This window comes from Rissa tridactyla, chromosome 14 (assembly GCF_028500815.1).
Source record: "Rissa tridactyla isolate bRisTri1 chromosome 14, bRisTri1.patW.cur.20221130, whole genome shotgun sequence".
Lineage (NCBI taxonomy): Eukaryota > Metazoa > Chordata > Aves > Charadriiformes > Laridae > Rissa > Rissa tridactyla.
The window spans coordinates 3,183,536-3,205,991 of NC_071479.1; the positions used below are offsets into that span (position 1 = coordinate 3,183,536).

Below are 22,456 nucleotides of genomic sequence, written 5' to 3' on the forward strand. Positions count from 1 at the left end.
GATGAGCAGGCTGTTTAACCTGCCAGGTTGGATCCGGGATGCGTAAAGCACAGCTGAGGTGTTGGAAAGGCAGCGAAGAGCAGCTGCGGGGGGAGACGGGGTGCCTGCTGCCGTTCTCCCTCCCCCTGCAGCGATGTCCCCCCGGGGACCCCCTCAGCTTGGCCAGGACCGAGGTCCCTGGTGCTGGGGCTGCCCCAAGCCCCTGCCTCTCCCAGGCTGCAGGTCGCTGCCCTGCGGAGCACAAATGCATCCTTATTTCCTCTCTGATAAACTCTCACTCATGCTAAATAAAACCTTTCACAACCTCTGGCCGAGGAGGTCCTGGGCTGCCCAGCTCTGCGCCCCACGCAGGGCCCAGACCAGCATCTCATGGAGAAATCCCTCGGACTGGCTGCTCGGGGCACGCAGGCGAGGCCAAGGCTGAAGCCATCCCTGTCAAAGCAAAACAAAGTCAGAACAGACTCCTGGGCCTACACCCCCTTGGCCATTTTCACTCGGATGCAGGAAAGCCATTAAACAAATGTAGAAGGACTTAATTGCGAGAACTAAATCACTTTCCAGCTCCCAACACCCGAAGCCACAGCCCACAAATACCCCGCGGGGTTTCCACCCTTGGATGCCGCTGCCCACCGGGGGCTCTGCGGAGAAGAGCCCTTCTCTGACATGTTCCCGAGCCCCATCTTGGGATCGGCAGAGGACATTTTAATTATTTCTGTGCTAGTTTCACATGGTGTTCCCATGCCTGAGGTCTCCGAGGGCCCTGTGGAGCAGGACACGGCACCCCTTGGCAGGCAGAGAAGGGGGGGTCCTCATGCCCAGCCCCACACTCCCATCCCAGGCCAGAAGCAGTTAAGTCTTTGTTTGGAGCAGGGCAATGCCATCGGCACAGTGGCTTGGGCTTTCTGCTCCATGACGCTGCTCCAGCTCCCGGGCAGCACCCTGTCCCCAGTCCCGTTTCGCACCCGAGCAGCCCATACCCACCGCCAGCCCCGGCTGTGCTCTCCCACCGGACACCAGCGCCTGCTGTTGGAAATACCCTCAACCCAAAGGCTCTGGTGACGGTGGTTTCTCCCACAGCTTCCTGCTGCCCCCACAGGTTTAAAGTCAGCGCGGGCAGAGCTGGAGGGCTCCCCGGGGAGCAGCGTCAGCCAGAGCGGGATGCAGCTCTCCCTGCACCTGCTGCTGAGCCCCACCAAAAGCCTGCCCGATCGTGGCTGCACGACAACACGCTCCCAGGTTGCTCAGGGACAGGGCTCCAGAGGCCCCCAAGGACCACGGCAGACGATCTCTGTGCTGGCAGAGCCATGGCACATCCCCCAGCGATTCCTGCCGCTGCCACGTACTGAAAGCACCTGCTGTACCATGCATGCGTGAGCAATCCCCTTCGAAGGGAGCGCTGCCCAGCAGACCAAACTGCAGATGCTCTCATGAGCTACCCAAAGGGCCAAACCTTGTTCCTCTGTCAGATCAGCTCCTCTTTTTGTTCCTCTCCTCTTTGGTCCCCCTCCTCTCCTCCAGGCTCAACATCCCGCAGACCTGCCTCAATGCAGCAAGGGCTTGTCACACTCAAGGACTGCTCACTCCGGCTTCACCCAGCCCTGCGAGGGGGCTGGCGCTGCCCTACCTGTGGGCAGAACCTGCTGCCCAGCGGCTGATGGACCCCAGCGGGTCTGGCACAGTGGATCCAGCTCAGGAGCTGCTGCTCGAAGGCGGTCTGGTCCTGCCGTGGGGGCCAGGTCAGGGACGAGGTGAGGACAGCAGTAGGTTCAGGGATAACACAGCAGTTTTCACCGTTACTCCCACAGCATCCTCTCAGAGAGCACTGCCTTGGCATTTATGTGTCCACCGCCAATCCCTCCTTCTCACCTTATTTAGGTAAGACGACAACCTGGAGGTGAAGTGACTTGACCGTGGCCTGCAGTGACGCAGTGGCAGAGCTGGGACAGGACCCAGCAATCTGTCCCCAGGAACAAGCTCTTGACTGCAAACAGTTCTTGGAAAAATTGCACCCCTTGTTTTAGCAGGGAGTTATCTGCCCAGGGCCTGGCAGATATTCATCCCAACACATCTATGCCCGCGTGCCATACCTTATCTGTCTCTCCCTCTATAAACCAGATGCATCACAACTGCTCACCTACTTTTTTCAAGGCAGTTGACTCCAAAATCACCAGGCAGGAGCGGGGCTGGGGTGGTGCTGGTGATTGCCAGTGCTGGGAGCACTTTATCCTGTGCTGCCCCGCTGCCTGCCAGTCCCCCGCACGCAGCTTTGCTTTATCCCTGCATCACCACAACACCTTGTCTCGGAGGAAACCGTCACGGAGGCCAGCACCGCTGGCACGGCCACGACCCCAAACCCTCTCACCTTGCGGGTGCATCACGCACTGACCTGAACCCCTGCCTCATCGCTTCACCTGGTGAAAGGCACCGGAGGGGAGGTTTGGAAAGAACCTCCCAGAAGGTGAGTGGAGGCTGGAGGAGAGGAGTGGAAGGAAACCCCTGGCCAAAAGCCTCGGTCTGTTTTACCGAGAAGTGAAATGTCTGGAGCATCATCCCTGAACTCAGGGCTCTCCCAGTCGCCGGCTGCCAACGGCTCGGTGCTGGCTGGATTCTCCACTCCTTGACGAGACCATCATCTTCAGAGTCAGAAAAGCTGTTGAACTTGTCCAGTCTTTGCTGAGGACAGCACTTCCCTTTCAATGCCAATCCTTGCGCACTGCTGCCACGCTCCCTCCCGACCGGCCGGGCTGGCCGGCAGACACCCCGTCCTCCCCCAGTGAGTACTGACGTACGGGTATGGAGAACCACCAACCGCACTTGCCACGCTCTGCTGCAAGACATCGGCAGACACCCGAGCAGCCTGTGCATTGCTTGAATCTATTTCCCATAAATTTGCAAAAATATTAGTACTAAAAAGTTCAAATGGAGGCTACCTGAAAACTTTAAAAAAACCACACCTACACAGGCAGTATCCAAGCCCTGGCCCGAGTAAATCTCTCTCCTGTTTCTCTGTATCTACCTCCCTTCTCTTACTCCTGATCTGGCCTCTCATTTCAGAGGATAGAAGGGAAACAAAAACAAAACCCGAGTTTTACTTACTGACCCCAGCAGCCAGCTCTTCCCCAGGCTCCAGCTTTTACATGTCCACGGGCAGGAAGGTCCTCACCTCGCAGGGCAGAGCCGGGCGATACGGGGCTGCCGCTTTGATGCTCGTTAGCTGCCGCTAGCAGCCAGGGAGAGCTCTCCCCAGCTCCGCTCCGGCTGCCGGAGCAGAGATTTATGCGGAGCGCGCAGCCATGTGAAGAACGTCGCCAGCACCAATGACCCGCTGGGTGCGAGATGCAGCTTAAAGCGACAGCCCTGCTCGCCACGCTCCTCCCGGAGTCACTCCTGTGCCCTCGCACCGGGGGGTGGGCTCCAGCGAAGCTCCTCTCTGCCTCACCTCGCTGCCACGATCCCAGCGTTATTAGATGATGCTCTTAAACACACAGCGGAGCTATGTGAATATTTAGCTTTCCTTCCACCTCCTCACCTCCTACCCACCACACACACTTTACCTTAAAAATAGATTGGGATCAATTTTCCTAAACTACATCTGCAAACACACTCAGCTCTACAGGCACACGCACCACGACGGTAAATGTGCTGTGCACATACAGACACAATACGATCACTCAGATTTAAAGCACCAAAATATTGAAGGACCATTTTTAGCTCCTGATAGTCCTCCTGCTCCTCATATTATTAGATAAGTGATATTTTTTTTTTGTCCTATTGCAAGAGCCAAAGATGCTCAGCCATAAACATCTCTTAATTTAAACATACCACTGTTTAACAGAGGGAAATTTCTAATTGCAACAAGGTTCTAAACATGGAAAGATAGAAATGCTACACAACAGCCAAAGAGCTGTTCTGACCTCCCGTTTGTGAAATGTGAATGTGAAATGGGAAATTCTGACAGTGAAATGGGTCACTGGAAAGAAAAGCAGCTTGCCAAAGGCTGCTTTGGCACAGGGCAATGGCAAAAAGGAGAGAGAGTCCCATCGGCACCTTTGGCTCCCTGTCCACACTGTCTTACGCTTTATTCTCATTTTTCATTGCAGAAGTAGGAAATTTCTTTACCCTGAACAAATGCAGCTTTGGGGGACTGCCTGTGCCTCTCCATAGCAGTAAATTTATTTCCAGGAGTCACACAGTAATTGGAAACGTGGGAACTATGTGGGGTCTGAGATCAGGACTCCTGGCTCCGTACCTGGCCACTGCCAGGCTGTGCACGGGGCACATCGGGTCCCAGCCCCCTCCTGTGCCCAAGTGGGGCTGTGAAGCCTCAGGGGGCTTGGCAACGATCCTGGGCCCAAGGGCAAGGCATCGGGGACGCATAAAGCATCTCCAGAAGGAGAGCAGCAGGGCTGGGGCAGCCGTGAACCGTGAATCCATGGGTGCCCAGGAGGCTGACAGGGGAGGGGGCCAGGCTGTGCAAACACAAGCACTGGAGCAACAAGTGATAAAACCCCCTGTGCTGATGAGGCACGGGTGGAACTGCCGCGGTGGGGATGCTGCAGGCATGAAAGATGGACAACCCCGGAGCAGCAGCGATGCTGGCCAGGATCTGTCCTGTGGGGCAGCCCCATCTGCCGTGTGCCAGGAAAAGCCAACTCTCCGCCACTCAGGACCTTGCAAAATCCCCGTATCAGGACAGCGCGGGCAAAAGGCAATTACTCTGCATCTATTTCATTCTGGTGCCACAGGCTATGGAAGGTAAGAGACCATTGGGAATTGGCCTCAAACTAAGCTGCTGCCTGGGGAGCTCACGTACTAAACTTCAATTTAGTTTGTGATTTAATTTTTAAAAGTGCTACAGCAACCGAGGAGGGAAAGAAGGGGCAAGGAAAGGCAAGGGGCACCCTGCTGTGTCACTGCTGCAGGGCTGAGCCAAAGGAATACTTCGGTGGGAAGGGGGAAGAAGGGAATGAACTGGAACAGAGACTCTGTCCCTTATGCGAAGAGCTGAGTTGACTTGGGAGAGCTATGAAAGAGCTGAAGCTGGTATTGAGGGTGAAATGCAGAAGACAGCTATAATCACAGAACGGTAGGGTTGGAAGGGACCTCTGGAGACCATCTAGTCCAACCCCCTGCCAGAGCAGGGTCACCCAGAGCAGGCAGCACAGGAACGTGTCCAGGTGGGTTGGAATGTCTCCAGAGACGGAGACTCCCCCACCTCTCTGGGCAGCCTGTGCCAGGGCTCTGCCACCCTCACAGGAAAGAAGTTCCTCCTCATGTTGAGATGGAACCTCCTATGTTCAGGTTTGTGCCCGTTACCTCTTGTCTTGGAACAGAGCCCCCGCATAAGAGGTCAGTGCTTGGAACAGCAAGAAGAAGCGACTTTCTGCATCTGGGTTTAAGATGCAGCAAAGGAGAGCGAGTGAGACGTCCCTGATCTGCAACTTCAGACTCCAGCTCTCACATCAGGGAGCTGCGAGCGCGTGTCCGAGTGCGCCCGTGGCACCCATGTGCTCTTCGGGGGGTTTTGCGAGCTGCACAGCCCCAGTGCCTGGCACAGACCATACACACCCCGCACAGACACAGGAGGTGCACACAGCGCTTCCCTTGTAGGATGAAATTATCACCCTTACTTGGACTGTTTTCAAAGATTTTTTTTTTTCCTTTAAACAACTCGCCCACTCATCCCTATAAACGCCGGTGCTAAAAGCTGCTTCTGTTGTTAAGATTTCAAATAACTTGGGTTTTATTGTTTCAAACAAAATCAAAATAACTCACCCACGCTCCCTCCTTCCCTAATACACTAACTGCTGACCTGTTGGGAGCATGCCCTACTGCCACACGTGGCTTAAATCCGCGCCTTCGGATCAGTAGCAGGTGACAATACCGTTTTTGCTTTTTTTTGAGACAGAGCGTGGCGTGTCTGCGTGGGTGTCTGGCTGAAGTGTTACTGACACCTCTGCTACGTGCGGCGCTGATCCGACTGCCTGAAAGCTAATGCAAATGTGCTCAGATTTGGCTACTTTGTGCAACAACCTTATTAATTCTGGATTTACACTTTTTCCCCAGCTATGCTGTCATCTACCCTGCAATCACAGGTGCAGGTAGCCAGCCCTCGCTGCCGAGACCAGTGCATCCATAGTGTGGAAATTACTTCTGGTTTCTCTTTGGGAGGGAATATGTTAGTCAGCGTATTCAGACAGTCCTCAAAGAGCTACATCAATGCCCTGTAGTTAATGTAGCAACTTTTCCACATAGGTTTTGCCAGCATTTACCAGGCCAGGCTGGCTTTCCCCGCCACCATTTAATAGAAACACACAAGCCTAGGTTTAGCACCTAAAGCTTGAATTACGAACCAAGGAGACAGGTTAGAAGCATTGTCATTCCGTGTCAGTCTCTCCAGTCCATGGGAGATGATGGGAAGCTCCAGAGCCCAATTTGGCTGATCAAAACCTTGGAGGTCCCTTAGATACCAGAAGTGGTAGTGAACCTGAACTACTTGCTCGAAACAATTCAGGTTACAGGCAGACGGCAGCAAGCAGTAAATTCTGGGAGCGTAACCGATGCTCAGCCTCAGACAGAGCTGCGGTACCCGGCCGTGCTCACCGCAACACACCCCAGCAGCAAAGCAGGGTGTTTTAGCTGACGCTGGTCGCAGGGATTTACCTTGCAGTTGGAGGGGGGTGGAACTAGGACCCCGCTCAGCTGTTGAGTCTCAGCTGAGCAGCAGTAATTTGCTAAACTGAAATAACTCCATTGCTTTAAATGGTATAACCCATATTCTTGATTAATTAGCACAGAAGCCAAGGTTAATATAAAGTGCTCCACTCCCAGTCACCTCCTCTATCCACCGGACCGCGACACCTCCCCACTTCCAGCCCTACCGAGGAGCGATGGAGGAGACAGGTGCCTGTGAGCCCGCTGCCGGCGAAGGACACGCTCCTCTCCAGCGATGGAAATGATCCAACGCTCCCCCAGCAGCAGCAATGCCCTCCTCCCCGCCATACACTGCGCTCGGTGCATCTGAAATGGGAACCGACTGACAATTTGCTTTGAAAACGCTCTGCAAAAGAGCCTACTTGTCTCCAGATTGCCAAAATTGTGCTGCTTTCTTGAAATGTACTTTTATTTAGACACCTACTTGCTCTTAGCACAGCGCTGTGTTAAAAAGCAGCTGAGCAGAGGCAGCACCTTTACCAGGGGCGGTGACGATCGGGTGAAGTTAGTCGGTGGAAGCCGCACACACCCATCTACATTTGCACCCATAATGCACACCTAACCTTCACATAAACACCCTTCACTGCAGCAAACGCCCAAATCTTAATTATTATTTACCCTATCCCAGTACTGCCTGAAGGTCGCGCTCAAGATCAAGGCCTTGTTACGCAAGGCACCCCACAAAACATGAAATCCTGGCCCTGCCGGGGCAGGGAGGATCCTGGGGCCGGTACCCCTGGGTTTACCATTTCAGCGATGGTCAGACACAGCCCTCCTCAGAAGAGCTTAAACAGGTAAGACAAAAATCACATGCAAACACAGGAACAGCTTCTCCTATCAGCCAAAAGCAGCTCTTGCTCTGGTATGTGCTGTTTGAAAGGGCAAGATGAAACTACGCCCCGTTTGGGGAAGGCAAAGATGGGGAGGCTGATTTGCTCCATGTGACAGTGCCCAGAGAATACCAGGATGCAAATGGCTTTGGATACAGGCAAAAAATCCTCCAGGGACTTTTCTGCACATCTCAGGGGACGTGCACCTCTTGCACCCAAGCATATTCAGTGGTTTTACTCTGCTGCACCGACAGTTCCCCTCAACTCCAGCTTAACAAGCACTGCAGGGAACTGCAACTCTCTCTGTGGCACAGACACCACAATCCAGGATGGAAAAGTTGGATCCACAGCATCATTAGGAGCCCTTCCCTAATTGCACATCTCCCCAAGGAGCTTCCCCAGCAGTCCCTGCACACGAAGCACGTCACTGGGCTCAGCTCCCTGCCAGGTTCGGGCTGCAGCCTTCTGGGGCCGCATGGGGCACAGGAAGGAGCCAGGGGCTCTGAAAAACCATTATTTAGGCTTTTTTAGATTAATTGGTGTTAATTGCTTTGGGAGGCTCAAAATAGCACTGCTAATGGGAAACGTGGACGCAGGCTGAAGGTGAGGTGTGAGCAGAGACTCGTGATCGCCACATTAACCCGGACGCAGGTTGTGCCCTTCCCAGCGGGCAGCGACTGCCAAGAGCAGGGAGACCTTCTCCTGGTCTTCTGCCTGTCCTGGTCTTCTCCCTGTCCAGCTGGGATTTGCCTGCTGGCACCCCTAACCCTGACACCCCCTCGACAGCCGCATTCACACTCATACAGGGGCAGAGGGAGCCTTTGGGCTGCCACAAGAGTTTTTGTATCATGAAATCTCAAAGAAACAGCACTTGGACCTTCCTTATTTCAGGCTCCTTTGATTTATGGATTCACACCCTTCTCCTCAATCCCGCAACTGTGGAGGACCCTCAGCCAGCTCCCAGGGAGCCCCAGTTTCCTGCACCTAGTCCAAGCACCGACACAAGGACAACTCAGAGAGACCCAAAACCTTCGCTCACCCCAAGGCCATCCTAAATGCAGAAGAGAGGATTGGCATTAGATGGGACCGCGTCTATCCATAAGTGGGGGGTTAAAAAGCAACCAGAGGAGGCTACTGCCCGTCGCCTGGGTGGCTGAACTCTCCTGCCTGACCAGAAACGAACGCTGGGGATGGAGCTGTGCTGGTGACGAAGGAAGGCAGCGGGGTGGCCTCCGGGCAGGATGCCCAAGCGACTACATGGGACAAGCTGCCCGCAGGCTGTGATCTGGCCTCCCCAAAGCTGGGCAGTAACAGGCAGAAGCCAAACTTGCCCCAAGGCCGTGCTGTGTTTGTGTCTGCTGGGAGAGCCTCCAGCGCCATAGCCCTGTCCTGCAGCGGGTAACAGCCGTTACCAGCGACAAAGTACAGACAAAACTGCTCTGATTATACAGGCTCCTGCACTGCTACAGGTCTGTCCCTAAATGAAACCCAAACCCCATATTATCAGGGTGCGTTTCCCCATTTTTAAGTATAATTCATATAAAGAGAAACTCAAGTTACCGGTACAGAAAAGATGATCTACATAAACCCACCAAGCAACAGAAAAGCCGACAGCACGGCTCCAGCAAGCTCAGCCAGACCACGCTCCCTTCCCAGCCTCAGTCCACGCACAGAGACAGGCTGGGTCCATCAGGTGCTCCCTTACATCCCAGATGCCACCAGTCACAGCTGGGAGCTCCGCCCCCGGCGCTGGCATGGAGAGAGGGCACTGCTGGCGCCCCAGCGAAGCACAGGCACAGCCACGCTGCCTCTTGCGCTCGCGTTTGCCTGAGCAAGAGATATTCATGCAAGAAAACCAAACAAAATCCCTGGTCAGGGATTTTGGGTCAGGGGCCTCCCAAGTCACTGGAGGCCTCTGTGTCATCTGGTGTCATTATAGCTCCATTGATTTAAGCAGAGTTATGCTGATTTACATCCAAAGAGAACCTGGACTATGATATTTTTTTTTAAGCTCTTCTGGCATGTGTAGTTTATTAAACGCGAGAGGCCGGAACTGTGAACGTACAAAGTGCCCCAGGCACAGCAGAGACCCTAGAAATGAATGAAGAGTTCCAGATTTTGAGAGAAGTCAAACATTTGGAGTTTTATTGCTCTGGGTCTGGCTTTGATTCATCCCCCTTTTTAGTATTGTTCTCTTTAAAGTGACAGCTTCTAGGAAATGGTGAGTGTACATCTCTCTTACTGTCTCTTGATGGCTGACAATTTGCCGGGAGAAAGGCAAGGCAAGGAGCTTCAAAGTGCCAATAACTGAAAACTCAGTTACAGTGAGTCAGGGGAAAAAGAATGTATTTCAGTAGCTTGGTTAGTCAGCTCCAGCCTGGCCCACTGGACTGGCCGGTCTGCAGACCTTCTGTTGTAACCTCCAACACAGGCCTGCTGGGAGACCTTGGACAACCAGTTCAGTTTTTACCTCCTTCCTAGGGCAGGTTCCTCTGGTAAGAGGATCTTTCTTACAGTTTTCTACCTCCAAAACTGGCCTCCAATGCTTAGCCAGTTATGGATGGAATATGGGGTTCTCAGATGGGCCTTCATACATTCCCCTGCTTCTCAGCGCAAAGCATCCTTGAGCCATTATGTTCCTTTTTTACGCATGCAGTTGATGCACAAGCCCAGGCTTGTGTTAAATCCTGCCTCCTATCTCCCTTCCACAGCACAGCTTTGATTCACAACCTGACCTCAGTCTGGGAGGAGGAGAAGCAAGGGACAGGAGTAGTGGGAAGAAGCAGAAACAGGGTGTACCAGTAGCAAGAATATCGTGAGGACAGGAAGATAAGGAATTCAGCTTTATCTCTGGGACCTTAAGCAGTGAAGTATCTCACCAAGGACAAGGTCTAGGGGCTGACGCCAAGGCACGGAGGCAGCGATACCTCTGCCTTGCTTCTCTTCAGAGCAAAAAGTGGGCAGGACACTGCAAGGACCAGCCCTGAGCAAGCAATCCTCAACTCATTGCTGCCCCAGATGAAGGATACCGATTGAGCCGCTGCCCGTACAGATACCGTCATCCTGTCCCACAGAACGTGTGGGTGTTATCTGCCTCTTAAGTGGTGACAGGTTCTCTTTTCTACGTAGCTTTTGCCCTCCATATCATCTGCAGGACAAAGGGAGAGAATAGTTAACACTTGTCCTGTGATGCACAGCGCACTTTGTAGGGGTCATTTCTCCTGCTTCAGCACCCAAAAGGGTCAAATATTCATAGGTGACCCAGAGATCACAGTCTGACCTTTTTCTGGCTTAAATTAAGAAGTGTCAAAACCATTCACTGCACCTCGAGGGGCTCTGTAGCAGAGCAGTCACTTTTCCACAATGAAAACAGCATCAGCTGAGTCTCCTGCGTGCTGAAAAGCCCACTGCTCTGGGCAGAGACCCCCCTGGGACCCGGCTGCACGGGGTGGTTAAAGCAGCCAGTGTCCATATCCTTCTCATAAGCAAAAGCTGTGGGTAGGAGACATGATCGCTGCTTCCTAATCAGGCCAGGCAGCCATCTACATTGCACCCAAGGCATCTAAGGCAGAGTCTCTGGACTCCCATGTTTGGACTCTGCAGGGCAGAAGCCTCTCTGGCCACCCAGACAAGCAAGGCAGAGGATGCAAAGGAAAAGCCTTGGACTGGCACAACATGGACTGTTGTGCAGAGCACAGGGGACTGCGCACAGCTCCTTGAGGACAGCTGGTCTCTCACAAACCCAAACCTCAAGTCACAGAGCTGCCCAAAATGCAGGTGCCATCCCCAAGCGAGGAAGGGTTTGCCGGCAGAGGCACAAGCACAGCATTCAGCCCCAGCGCTCTGGAGGACCAGGACGGCTCCTGCCTCACCTCTCCCTGCCGGGGACACTGCTCCCTCCCGACCACGCCTCGCCAGGACCAGCTTCTCCTCCCCAGGTTGCCAAGGAGCCTGGCAGGTAATTCTGGCTTTTACCCCAACTACAGATACTAGCCTACCTCCCAGACCTGCCCCTCTGCAGGAGAAAAAGTAACTTAATGAAGGACCGTAAAACCATAAGCCCCATGTAGCTGCTTGTGCAGCCCCAGCCCCACACGCTGGCGCAGTCCCCCAGGCACGACACTTGCCTGCAGCAGAGCCTGCCATGCCTCCCTCTCGCTCACACGCTCTCATTGGATAATTACAGAGAAAACCAAGGCAAATCCCAATTTTAGTGCCATTATAAAACAGAGAGGGGGAATTCATTACCTGGCAGCTGTTAATATTTAAGGAGGAAACTGATAATTTACCTCTGAGGCAATGAACGCGGCAAAGGCAGTGCAAGCCAGAAAATGCTATTACCTCCCCCCACCATCTCTGTGCAGTTACTTTGCAGAGATTTTCTATCTACCCGTTTATTTCCCTGCCTCCCATGCCAGCACTAAAGTCCCAGCGAGAACAGCGTGTGCCAGGGCTCTGCACTGCAAAACTCACGAGAGTCTTGGCTCTGGCTCTGCTGTCCCTGCTGCACCTCTAGATTTGGGAGAGCATTTTTTAAATCCCTCCTGGGTCACGCAGCATCTGTGCAAGCAGCCCACCTGAGTCAGACAAGAGGAGCTAAAGAAAAGAAGTGCCCTAGAGCTTAACAAAGAGACTCGTATGGATATATGGAAGGAAAGGTCAGACAGTTTAAGATGACACTGGGGAGGCAACCACGTCACTGGCTGCCTCTCCGAACAGCCCAAATCCCTGGAAGTCTCCCGATACCTGCCAGACTCAAGCCCTGCAGGAAGTTTCCCGGCGTGTCCTGCCTCCAGCTAGGAAATATCTCAGCCTCAGCCTGTCTCCCAGGTCTGCGTCTGCACGAAGCACTACAGAAGGTCCCACAAACTGAACAGGAAGATAAAAGCATTACGAGAACGAGCCACGGCTCAGTGTTTACCTGCTCAGTTCCAACAGGACTGACACCAGCCCAGCAGCCTCCAGGTGTCATAGGAACAGTCTTAAATTTATCTCCCTGACTCTGGCTTCTCTCTTCCTCTCCATCCCCCTCACTCTTGGATTCTTGGAGCACGTTTACACCAGAAAGCCTGACCAACGATAATGGCGTAATTATATCCATGCAGTTAAACAAAATATAAAGACTGTGGGATGAAGGAGGGCGTGCATTTGCACTGCCCTTGCATTGCGGTCGTTTACACATCAGTAAGACAAAGAGGCTAGCACTTCATCTTAAAAGAGAGGTAAGATGCACAGCCAGCCGCCACAGAGCAGCAAAGGCTGCCTGGTGCAAACCCCACGTTCAGGCTCCAGAGGGACTGCAAGGAAGCATCAGTTTAATCTTCTCCCAAACAACACAAGACAACCAGGGAAAGAAGCTTCGGGGCCAGAGTGCAAGTGTCTGGGGGGATGCCGTGAGGCTGTATTTATCCTTGCACCCGAGCACCCATCTGGCCAATTCTGCAGTCCATGGTGAAGTCACAGGGGACAGATGGGAGCACCTGACAGCCTGGACAACACATGATTCGGCAGGGACAGGCAGGACCTCCCTGCCCAGCTCCGCCACAGACCCCACGTTGCCCTCCAGTTCTGCTCCCCTCCCAGTGACAGCAGGCACTGAACTCTCACACTTGGAGGCCAGGCAGAGCGTCAACCATGGGCACCCGCTCTGCACATCGCTCCTGCGACCTGACACACCACTAGAAAACCACGAGAGAGAAAAACCATCAAAAGAGCTCTGGCAACCTGCCTTTGGGGCGGGGGGATATGAACTAGAAAATTTTCCCTTCTTTTACGGTTGCTTCTCACCGTAATCATAAAAATGGTCTTATAAAAACATTTGTCCCAGGGAATGCTTGGCGATGCAGCGTACTTGCAAATCGTTCAGAGTCTAAATACATAAGCAACCCATCTCTGCAAGTCATCACTGCAATCAAACACGGCTCCTCTTTCTCTTGACTATAAATGGTCTTTGCTGAGGACAGGATGGATGACAGGTTTGAAGAGCAAGGAAGCATTCCCTCGAGCTGATGCACTCCCCTGGGAAGATGAGAGTCCAGATGAACAGGATCATTTGTAGAGCATGGATCCCCAAGGAAGGGAGAGGACTGGGTTCGATCCTTACCTCTCTCCATGGTTTTTGTTCCAGCTGTTGGACCTTGACCCAATAAAGTGCTTTACCCCTTGCACATGCACAGTCCCATGACTTCAGAGATTTTAGCTCGGTGCTGACCTCAAACACAAGGCCCAGAATTGGTGCAGGTCCCCAGCCTCTCCCCAGACAGTCTTTTCAGAAATACAGAGACCCTTTCTTCCATGGGCCCCCTCCTTTTTCCACAGTGGCTGCTCTCAGAGAGGGGGGTGAGGGACACACAACCTCTGTTATTTCTGAAGTGTTAGAAAAATCACATCCTTCTAGTAGCCCTCTAAAATACAGCTGTTACCAAGTCAATCAAGAGCTGGCGCGTTATGACCTTCTCTGCAGAGGGGTTAAATTTATGAGCAAGCCTTTGATGTCTGCAAGCCTCATGTGGTACAAAACCTTCTGCTTTGATGTTAGTTTTAAAAGGGGGGAAACTCCGAAAGTGTGTGGTGCATGAATCCCAGGGAGCACTCAGATCCGGCCGCCCGTGACTGCAGGCACAGGGACCAAGCTCTAATGTGGCTACTTTTGCTCAAGGCTCCGCTGTGACGGACAGAAAACGCAAACAAACGCATCTCCCCCTCCCCAGCTTCTACCAGCCCAAACCCAGCTTTGCTCTGCCTGTGGAGAACCAGGCACTCACTGCCCTGAATCTTCCCGCAGGAGCTCCAGATCTGACCTCAAAGGAGAAGAGGACCCTGCCTTTGCGTGTCCCGCAGACCCAGGCAGTCCTGGTCCCTCTCCTCCCAGCGACCACCAGCCATGGCTGGGAAATTCCCCACCTTCACGGGACCACGGGAGGGGTAAGGAAACACGTTTCTCTGCCCCACCACCGATACAACCCTCCTGCACAAGCTCTCCATCGCGTGCAACACCAGCATCTTGCACCGCCGTGGCAGGAAGGTCTAAGCCGCAGGGAGGGACCTGCCGCAGGCCCTGGCACGCTCTCCTACCTTACGCAGCACCTGGGCCATGGCTTCTCCTATCCATCCCAGCATCCCCACGGCTTTGCTAACAGGCTGAGCCCTTCTCCCAGGGCCCGACAGAGCTGCCAGCAGGGACAGGCTCCTCTCCATCCCCGAGCTCACTTCGCCTCCCTTCCCTTTTTCCTGCCTCCCCTCCCCTCTCCCGCCTCCTCCCATGGGGAGTTTCCCAGCAGTTCAGTAATTAGCATCATCATCACCAATGCTAATAACACCACCACAGCTCCTGCCATCCACAGCTCAAACAACTTTACAGCCATCATCACGCCTCTGTAACCTCCCCAGGGTAGGCAGGGAAGCAGCATTACCCCATCACGCAGATGGGGAAGAGGGAGGGAAACACGAGGCAGAGATGGGCAGCGAAGCCGGGAGCTCTGACTCAGGCACTGCACCCGCGGGACCTGCCTGTCCCAGGGACCTCCCCGCTGCAGGGAGGCCCCTTCGGGAGGAGGCCAGTGGCCGTGTTGACAGCAGGACTTAACCAGAGATTTCATCACTCAGCTTGGGGCCTGGGAGTCCTGGGACAAGGTTTGTTCCGGGGCACCCCTGTGCACAGCCTTGGTTCCCCTCTGCAAAACGACTGTGGGAGAGCAGTACACAGGACTGCGTGCGTAGGCTGGGTGCACGCCTCCCGATGGGACGGCGGGTATCGTGGCATCCCATAAAAGCACCTTAAATCAACCATCAGAGCTCACCTCTAATTAAGGACTTGCTCTTTACTGATGGATTAAAGATGATTTTTGCTTTGAACATTCACAAAATGAGGAATCAGGGAAGATTCTTGTCTGAACAGCCTTACCAGGGAAAGCTTCTCTCCCATCTTGGGGGGGGTTTACTACATTTGATTTAAAGAATTTAAAAAGAATTACAGCTTTTCAAAAAAGCCCACCCACACTCCCCATACAACAGACTGACGTGGCCCTGGCAGCCCTCTGACAGACGGGGACAAACACAGAACACAAGGCAATGGGTTGCTTTGCTTTTGGCAAGTACCTGCAAGGTGACACCGACTTTAAGTGTTCTGAGGTCTGGTCTATGCTACGAAGTCAGGCTGGCGTAACTGTCAGCTGGGAGCACCAACACAAAACAAAATTCACCTGAAGTGACCCAGCCTCATCCACCAGAACGTACTGCAGAGACGTTCCCCTGGCAAAAGAGCCCTTTCTGGAGGGTATGTCATGTGTGGCAGGGCATGGTCTGAAGACAACCAGCTGGTGTAAGCCACGTGCCAGCGAGGCTCCTGCCTGCCTGCAACAGAGATGACAGACCATTTACTCCTATGCCTGGGCAAACAGCACATGCAGCATCACCAGGCACCAGAATTTCAAACACCTCCTGAGCCTCTCCAGCTCTGGTTTCTGAGGAGCTCCTGGATTTCTGAGGGTGTTTCAGAAAACTTCAGGAAAGGGGATATAAATACACCTGCCTTCACTTTGTGGGTGCACAGGCAGGGGCAAAACCGAGTTGGGAGCTCCGGTCTCCTTGGCAAGGAAGGATGGCAGGATGCCCCACCGCCAGCAACACTGGGAGGTTTTGTATCCCACCTGCATTTTGCCAGACTCCCCTCTGCCATTCAGGGCATCTGCCTACAAAGACTGCAACCCTGATCATGCTACATAACTCTGTATAGCTACTGGCCTGAAGAAAAAACAAATAAAACACTTGTCATTGTCACTTTTATGGTCTATGGTCCATTAGATACCAAATAAGGGGCATTCTTTAAAGCGTAAGACAGGCAGTCTCCCTTCTCCTCCAGCCACAAGCACTGCTGAGAGCATTGACCAACTCTCTCTTGGGATAAAATGGGAGACGTTTAGTGTCTGAAAGGAGGAAGATACCATCTTTTTTCCACGCATTGCTGCTCTGCATATCCTGTTGAATTCACTCAATGCTATTTCACTACCACGTGCTCCAGGCGTGCCTGGGAACTGAGCTGAAAATGGACTCTTGGAGCTCAGCTCACAGGCACTCAGGGAGCTGACACACACACGCACACACTGCAACGTCAGGGCACACAGGGAAGAGGCCTTGGGAGAGCAGATGGTGAAAGAATGGGACTGCAGCAGGCAGGGAGAGCCTGAGCCACCCTCTGCAAGAGCAAACCCTGGGCTTTGCATCCCTGCTGCGCATCCTTTGCATTCAGGAAGGGTGGGAGGAGCAGCGTGTCCTTCGCCTGCTCACACATTCCGTCAGTCCGGAGCCAGGATGTACCCCACGTGTCCGAAAGGCACCTCCTGTGGCTGGAATGTGTATCTCTACACTTGCTTTTTCATGGACATTCACCAAAACCCCATGTGCACCGTCACAAGGTCACTGGTGGTTGGCAATGTCCCACGGGGCCTTTTCTTAGACAGTCTATGTACTCACAACCACACTCCTGAGGAATGCTTTTTGCCTTGCTTTTGATGGAGCATGACTTGTGTTTGGTTTCTGGCTGAACATCTGAGTTATTTTTATACATGGCTATTTCTGGCAGAAGTGAGGTTTTTTTCTGCCTTTGTCTTGTCTTGGATGCCCCCGTGCTGCTGTCTCCTTTCTGGCTCAGATGAGCTTCGTTTTCCTTCTCAATGATCATGTTTGCACCGGTGAGCAGTAGGAAATGCTTTTGCTATTAGAACATTTCCATGAGCACTGTTGGGAATGAAGAATGAGCTCAGAGAAGTCTAAAAAAAACTGAGTTGGTGTAAAGATCCTGTCTCCAGTAGTCAGAGAACTGAAAATCAGGAATGTCTGTGGTCAAAAAGGGATGCGTATGTGCGCACATGCACGCAGGTACAGCAGGATTTGTTCTCCCCATGACCCGCAGACCAGGAACAAACGGCTCAGTGCTAGAAACACTTTCAAGCGCCCTCCCTGTACAGACAGGCTTCATCCCAAGCTCTGCAGCTCAGACTGTTTGTTACCCAGCACAAAAATATTTTATTTTGCTTTTCTTAAATGGCAAGAAAAAATAGGTCTATCTTTCCTGGCTTAGATTTTATTCCATCTGGAATCACTGCATGATCACAGGATTGTGATAGTGTGTGTTACAGCCTCAGCAGAAAGCAAGAGCCCAAATACTTTCAAAAATCCGTGCAATCGTTAAATCTTTGCTGTTACGTTCTATCTCCTGGCAACAACAAGCTGAGGACTTGAGGCTTCTCACTCGAGATCACTGAGTTCAAGTATCACCGAGCCCCCTCCCACGATCCAGAAACATGCCATCGTTTGTGGGTGTGATCCCTGCCTCCAGGACTGAGAACAAAACCACTACAGCTGCAGGAAGCCTCCCCAGGACATTGTATTTGCCACATGTCACAACAAACATGAACATAACTGGAAGATAACGGCCTAACAAACAGCTCAATTGTTCAAGCTAAAGACATCAAAAAGGCATGTGGAGAGCTTTCCAGGGCACAGGTCCCCACCACCTTCTGGGGAGGCAAGCACAGACTGAGTCAGAGCTCTTCAACACCCAACACAGGACTTGCTGCGTGCCAGTAACCCATAAATCACTCACATCATGGCCAGCTCCTCTTGCCAGCTTCTGCTCTTTAGGAAGCATGCTCTGCCTAACTTGCTTCCAAAGAGAAGCTCTTCGACAATGATTTTCTATCATCTGTGCCTAATGACTGATGAATTTGGAGACCACTCTGCGGATTGCCACTCTGGAGACCATCAACGTGATCAGGAGATGAGAGCGGACAGGACCTAAGGTCCCACATTTGGCAAAGGCAACCACCATTTTTGGCTGCTCATCAAAAACCTGAAAAGGGCTCTGTTTCTTGAAGGCAACAAGCCCACTCCTTATGAACTGAGGGAGGCTGATGAAGTCGGGCTGCGCAAAGCAAAGGGTCCAAATTGCTGTGTTGTTATGGAATTCAAAGCACCACATCCTGACAGTCATAAACTCAGGAAACTTCAAGTCTAGACTCCCGTCCCTCAAGAGAAGATTAGAAATACCACCACTAAATACCAAGCTCTCATAAACGAGTTCATGATGGAGGGTGGTACCATTGTTCTGTTAAATGGATGAGGCTCAGGCTGAGGCTGAGGCTCAAAAAGGCAAAATGATCTGCCTACAGTTGCCCAAACAGTCAAGAGAGGAGCCAGATGCAGGCTCTGTTTTCCAGCCAACAGGCCACACTGCCACCCACACACAAGGTTAGAAATGAGGTAAGAACAAACATGCTACAAGAAACCCCCAGATCAGTACTGTAAGAAAAAATCATCTTCCTACCGACTGTGACACCTGGACTCGGACTTCGCTGGTATCCAGTGGTGACGTACTTGACCCCTGGGACTTCCTCTCTGAACTGGATTGGTGCTCCCGGTATTTCTTGGACCTCGCAGGTAACGACAAGAACTCTTTTCCTGAGATCTTCAGGTCTCCCACATGATGGCTGTCCCCATTCTGGTCCTTGGGAGAGCAAGAAACAGTCATCACACAAATGGCCCATCTCCGGTTTACATGGAGATCTGTTGGCAAGTATCCACAGAACAGGAGACGCAAAGAAGCAAGAAGTTAATGTGGAGTTTAGATGGTGTGAGTTGCCACTTGTCATGTGCAGGGTTGAATGAGGACATTCTGTCTATCTCTACAGCATGTGATTTTAATGAGTGGAGAGTAAGCATCACCCAAACAACACACAGCAGTCAACTTCTCCACAGGGTGAGTCAGGGAAAAGTAGCATCCTCTTAAAAAAACCCAGGTATGCCGGTAGAAGTATGGCTGGACCATTGCCTGCCTTAGTGTCTCCCACTGTCTTCAGCAAGAAGAGCCCTTACCCAACGGTTTCCTCAAAGACAGGTTGACATGAACGGTTCAGGTCTCTTGACAACCCTCATGCTACCAGAGGCATGTGGGGACTGCAGGGTAACACGACCAACTACACCAGATGGTTATGAGCAGTCCTCTGTTCTCTCACTGCTGTCCTCTTTCGCTCTCTTAAATCCTTGTGCTCAGTGCTCCCATAGACATATAAAATACAGGGTTATCACCCCCATGTAATGCACGGGGAAACTGAGGTGACAAGAGGTTACACACCTCTTGAAGTTTTTGTCCCTTCTCACTGCAGCTCCTCACTTTTCCAGGCCCTGCCCCACGCCTGGCTCCTCCATTCTCACCCCCTTCCTGTAAGACGCACACGACTCTATCCCTTCTCTGTCAGAAGACTCAAGTTAATGGCCCTGCCTGTATTACCATAACAGCCTGGTTACTGCTGCCACACAGATGAGGCCCTCGTATAGAAGCACAAGCAGGAGTATTCAGTGTTTAGCTCCAAAGACTTATTAAAGGCACCAGGCACTTTACGCGTAACTGGTGGGAACTGAGTGCCTAAAGCTGCTTGGATGCTTTTGGGCATCAGTGTTTCCGGTGGCAAATCACCTCTTTATCATACATGAAGCACTGAGGGGACTCCCCAGGGTGTCCTCACTGCAGCAACCACAGGCAGGTGAATGAAGCTCGAGCATGGCTCAGGAGATGACCCAAGGGCCCACAAGATTAGGATTTAAGTGCCCATAGACTGAAAAGCTGAGGATAGTGCACAGGATCTGAAGTCACAGCACACCAACAGCACAGTAGGATGCTGTAGCCAAAATGACTTTTCCATTCCTTGCAATACAAACAGGAACCGTGAGAACAAGCAAGGAGAGATTCATTTCCCTAGATGCTATTGATGGGGCCAACTGCAGCCAGGCTGGTGTCCACATTTTGAAAAGCAGCCACAAAAATGGATTTCAGAACTGGAGGGAAACTGCCTTACCATGCCTTATTGCCTTAGTTAGAGCCCTCAAACTGTTTAGTCCATGACAAAAAGAATAGATGACTCAATTACAGCACATAAGCACCTTCAGGGTAAAAACCAGCATGCGATAAAAAGATTTTTAGTCTGGTAGAGAGAGGAATAAACAAGAACCAATGGCTAGGAGCTAAAAACAGAGTAGCTCAAAACAAGGAATGAGGCACAGGTTGGAGAGATCAGGATGATCAGGGAAGTAGTGCTCCTGCTATCTGCAGGGACATTCAGAGCCGACATTGGTGTTTCCTGGCAGATACGCTCTACCCAGACACGCGACTGCGTGCAGAGGGAAGGGGCAAGAGTTCCTGGCCTGTGCGGTAACAGGGTCCCTGCTGACTTTGAAGGCTCTCTGGCAGAGACAATGGGCAGACAGGGTGAGACAGTAATGAGAGGATGCTGGAGAGATCACACTTCACTCCACTGATTTATTCTTTACAATCTTATCACACTCACCATAGCAAGCCTGAAGGAAACAACCCTCTCCCATGACTGTAATCACCTCTCCCTAGGAGCTGCAGCAGGAGAGACGAAGGGGAATGGTATCCAAAACGCCCACAAGGAGAGGCGAACTCACACACCCCCCACGGGACCACTGCAGGGGAAACGGGACTATTCACGTCTGACTCCACAACTAGACTACCCACAGCTCCTGTTTACTCCATCCTCCCTGGAAATTCCTGAAATCCCATAACCACACCTGAACTGTTGAATGAGGTTCAGCGTTTACAGCAAAGAGTAGGAAACCAACAGCATTAGCAGCAAATCACACATCAGCAAAACTCTCCCTCCTGCCAGTCCTCTGGGCCACGCTGCTCCGATGAGGATACACAGCCGAACGTCTCCCTCACACGGGGCAGTGCTATCCCTGCTATCAACACGCCAGAGTTGGAGTCACACTGGTGAAAGCAGGTAGGAGACAAAATGGCCAGCGGGCATTTGGGAGAATGAATATGTGTGTTTAGCATTTAACTCCCCAAAAGGGTTAATTCCAGGAAGAGCTTTTGTCTGGTCCTCCCAGTTCTTACTGGGATGTTTAGGCACTCAAATGGTTTTGCAAGCCTGAGGTTGTTCGCCATTGTCCGTCTGCACCTACCTTGCACCTTGGATGAGTGTTTTCTCTCTGTAACACTTCTGTAAAAGGGGAAACGCCCCCTGGGATGCTCAGGATAGCTGTGCCTAGAAAGTGCTGGACGAACGTAAATTATTTGTGCCAAAGGCATTCCAAAAAGGCAGAGCCCAGCTGCCTGCATGGCCACCTTCGCTAGGAATGGGCATGACTGAGCCCCATGGCTGCACCAGACCCAGCGATCCTGCGTGGGATTTCCTGAGAAACTTAAGTGATCCCTGTAGGTGGAAAGGCTCAGTGCCTCCCAGCTGACTGTAGAAACAGACTTTGCGCTGGGGAGACTGAGAAAACGCTGATCTACTCGGATCTGACATTTCCAGCAGTGAACCAGAGCAGAGACAATCCTTAGAGCCCCTTGGAACAAAACCCTCTGCCTCCTGCAACGCACCATCCCCTGCTTCTGCCCTCTCCTTCCCTACTTGTGCTGCATGCAGCGCTCCGCTGGGCTAATAAGGCACTGAGATTTGCCACCAGCCACTAAAGGGGCTAAAATGCCAGCGATTATCCTCTCAATAAAGGGCTGGGTTTTTTTCAAAAAGGCATAGAAGTGGCTTTTTCAGCTTTCAGTTGTTAAGTGCCTTTTCAGGCAGGCCAGCTGTTCCTCTCCTCCAAGCTCTCTAGAAACCCTCTTTGGTTAATCCCATTGACTCCAATGATATCTGCTAATTGCATACTTCCCTGTAAATGAAGCCAGTCAACAAGCCATTACAGATTCCTACTGATATTTAATCTTTGAGACCAGACATCTTTGCTTACCTTTTCAGAAGGGAACTTCAGGAGGTCTAAGCTGTCCATGCTGTTCCTTTGGAGTCTCTTTGGCCTGGCTCCTGCAAAACAGTGCACTCTCGCATCAGGAGGGTGTCACTCACTGACAGCACTAATGTCACACAGATAAAACT

The 22,456-nt window shown here is 52.2% G+C and overlaps 1 protein-coding gene across 6 annotated transcripts in view; it reads right to left on the reverse strand.

The window, feature by feature from the left end:
* Positions 1-22,456, reverse strand: part of GPSM1 (G protein signaling modulator 1) — a 79,609-nt gene that overhangs the window by 7,633 nt on the left and 49,520 nt on the right. For 4 of the 6 annotated variants that reach the window (XM_054220139.1, XM_054220144.1, XM_054220141.1 and 1 more), the window contains exons 10-11: positions 22,314-22,384; positions 18,868-19,047 (exon numbers count right to left, since the gene is read on the reverse strand). In XM_054220139.1, coding sequence (XP_054076114.1) covers positions 18,868-19,047; positions 22,314-22,384 — 251 coding nt within the window. Of the gene's footprint in view, positions 1-3,096; positions 3,283-18,867; positions 19,048-22,313; positions 22,385-22,456 lie in introns of those variants that run through there. The other 2 variants (XM_054220142.1, XM_054220143.1) reach the window with 2 other exon arrangements.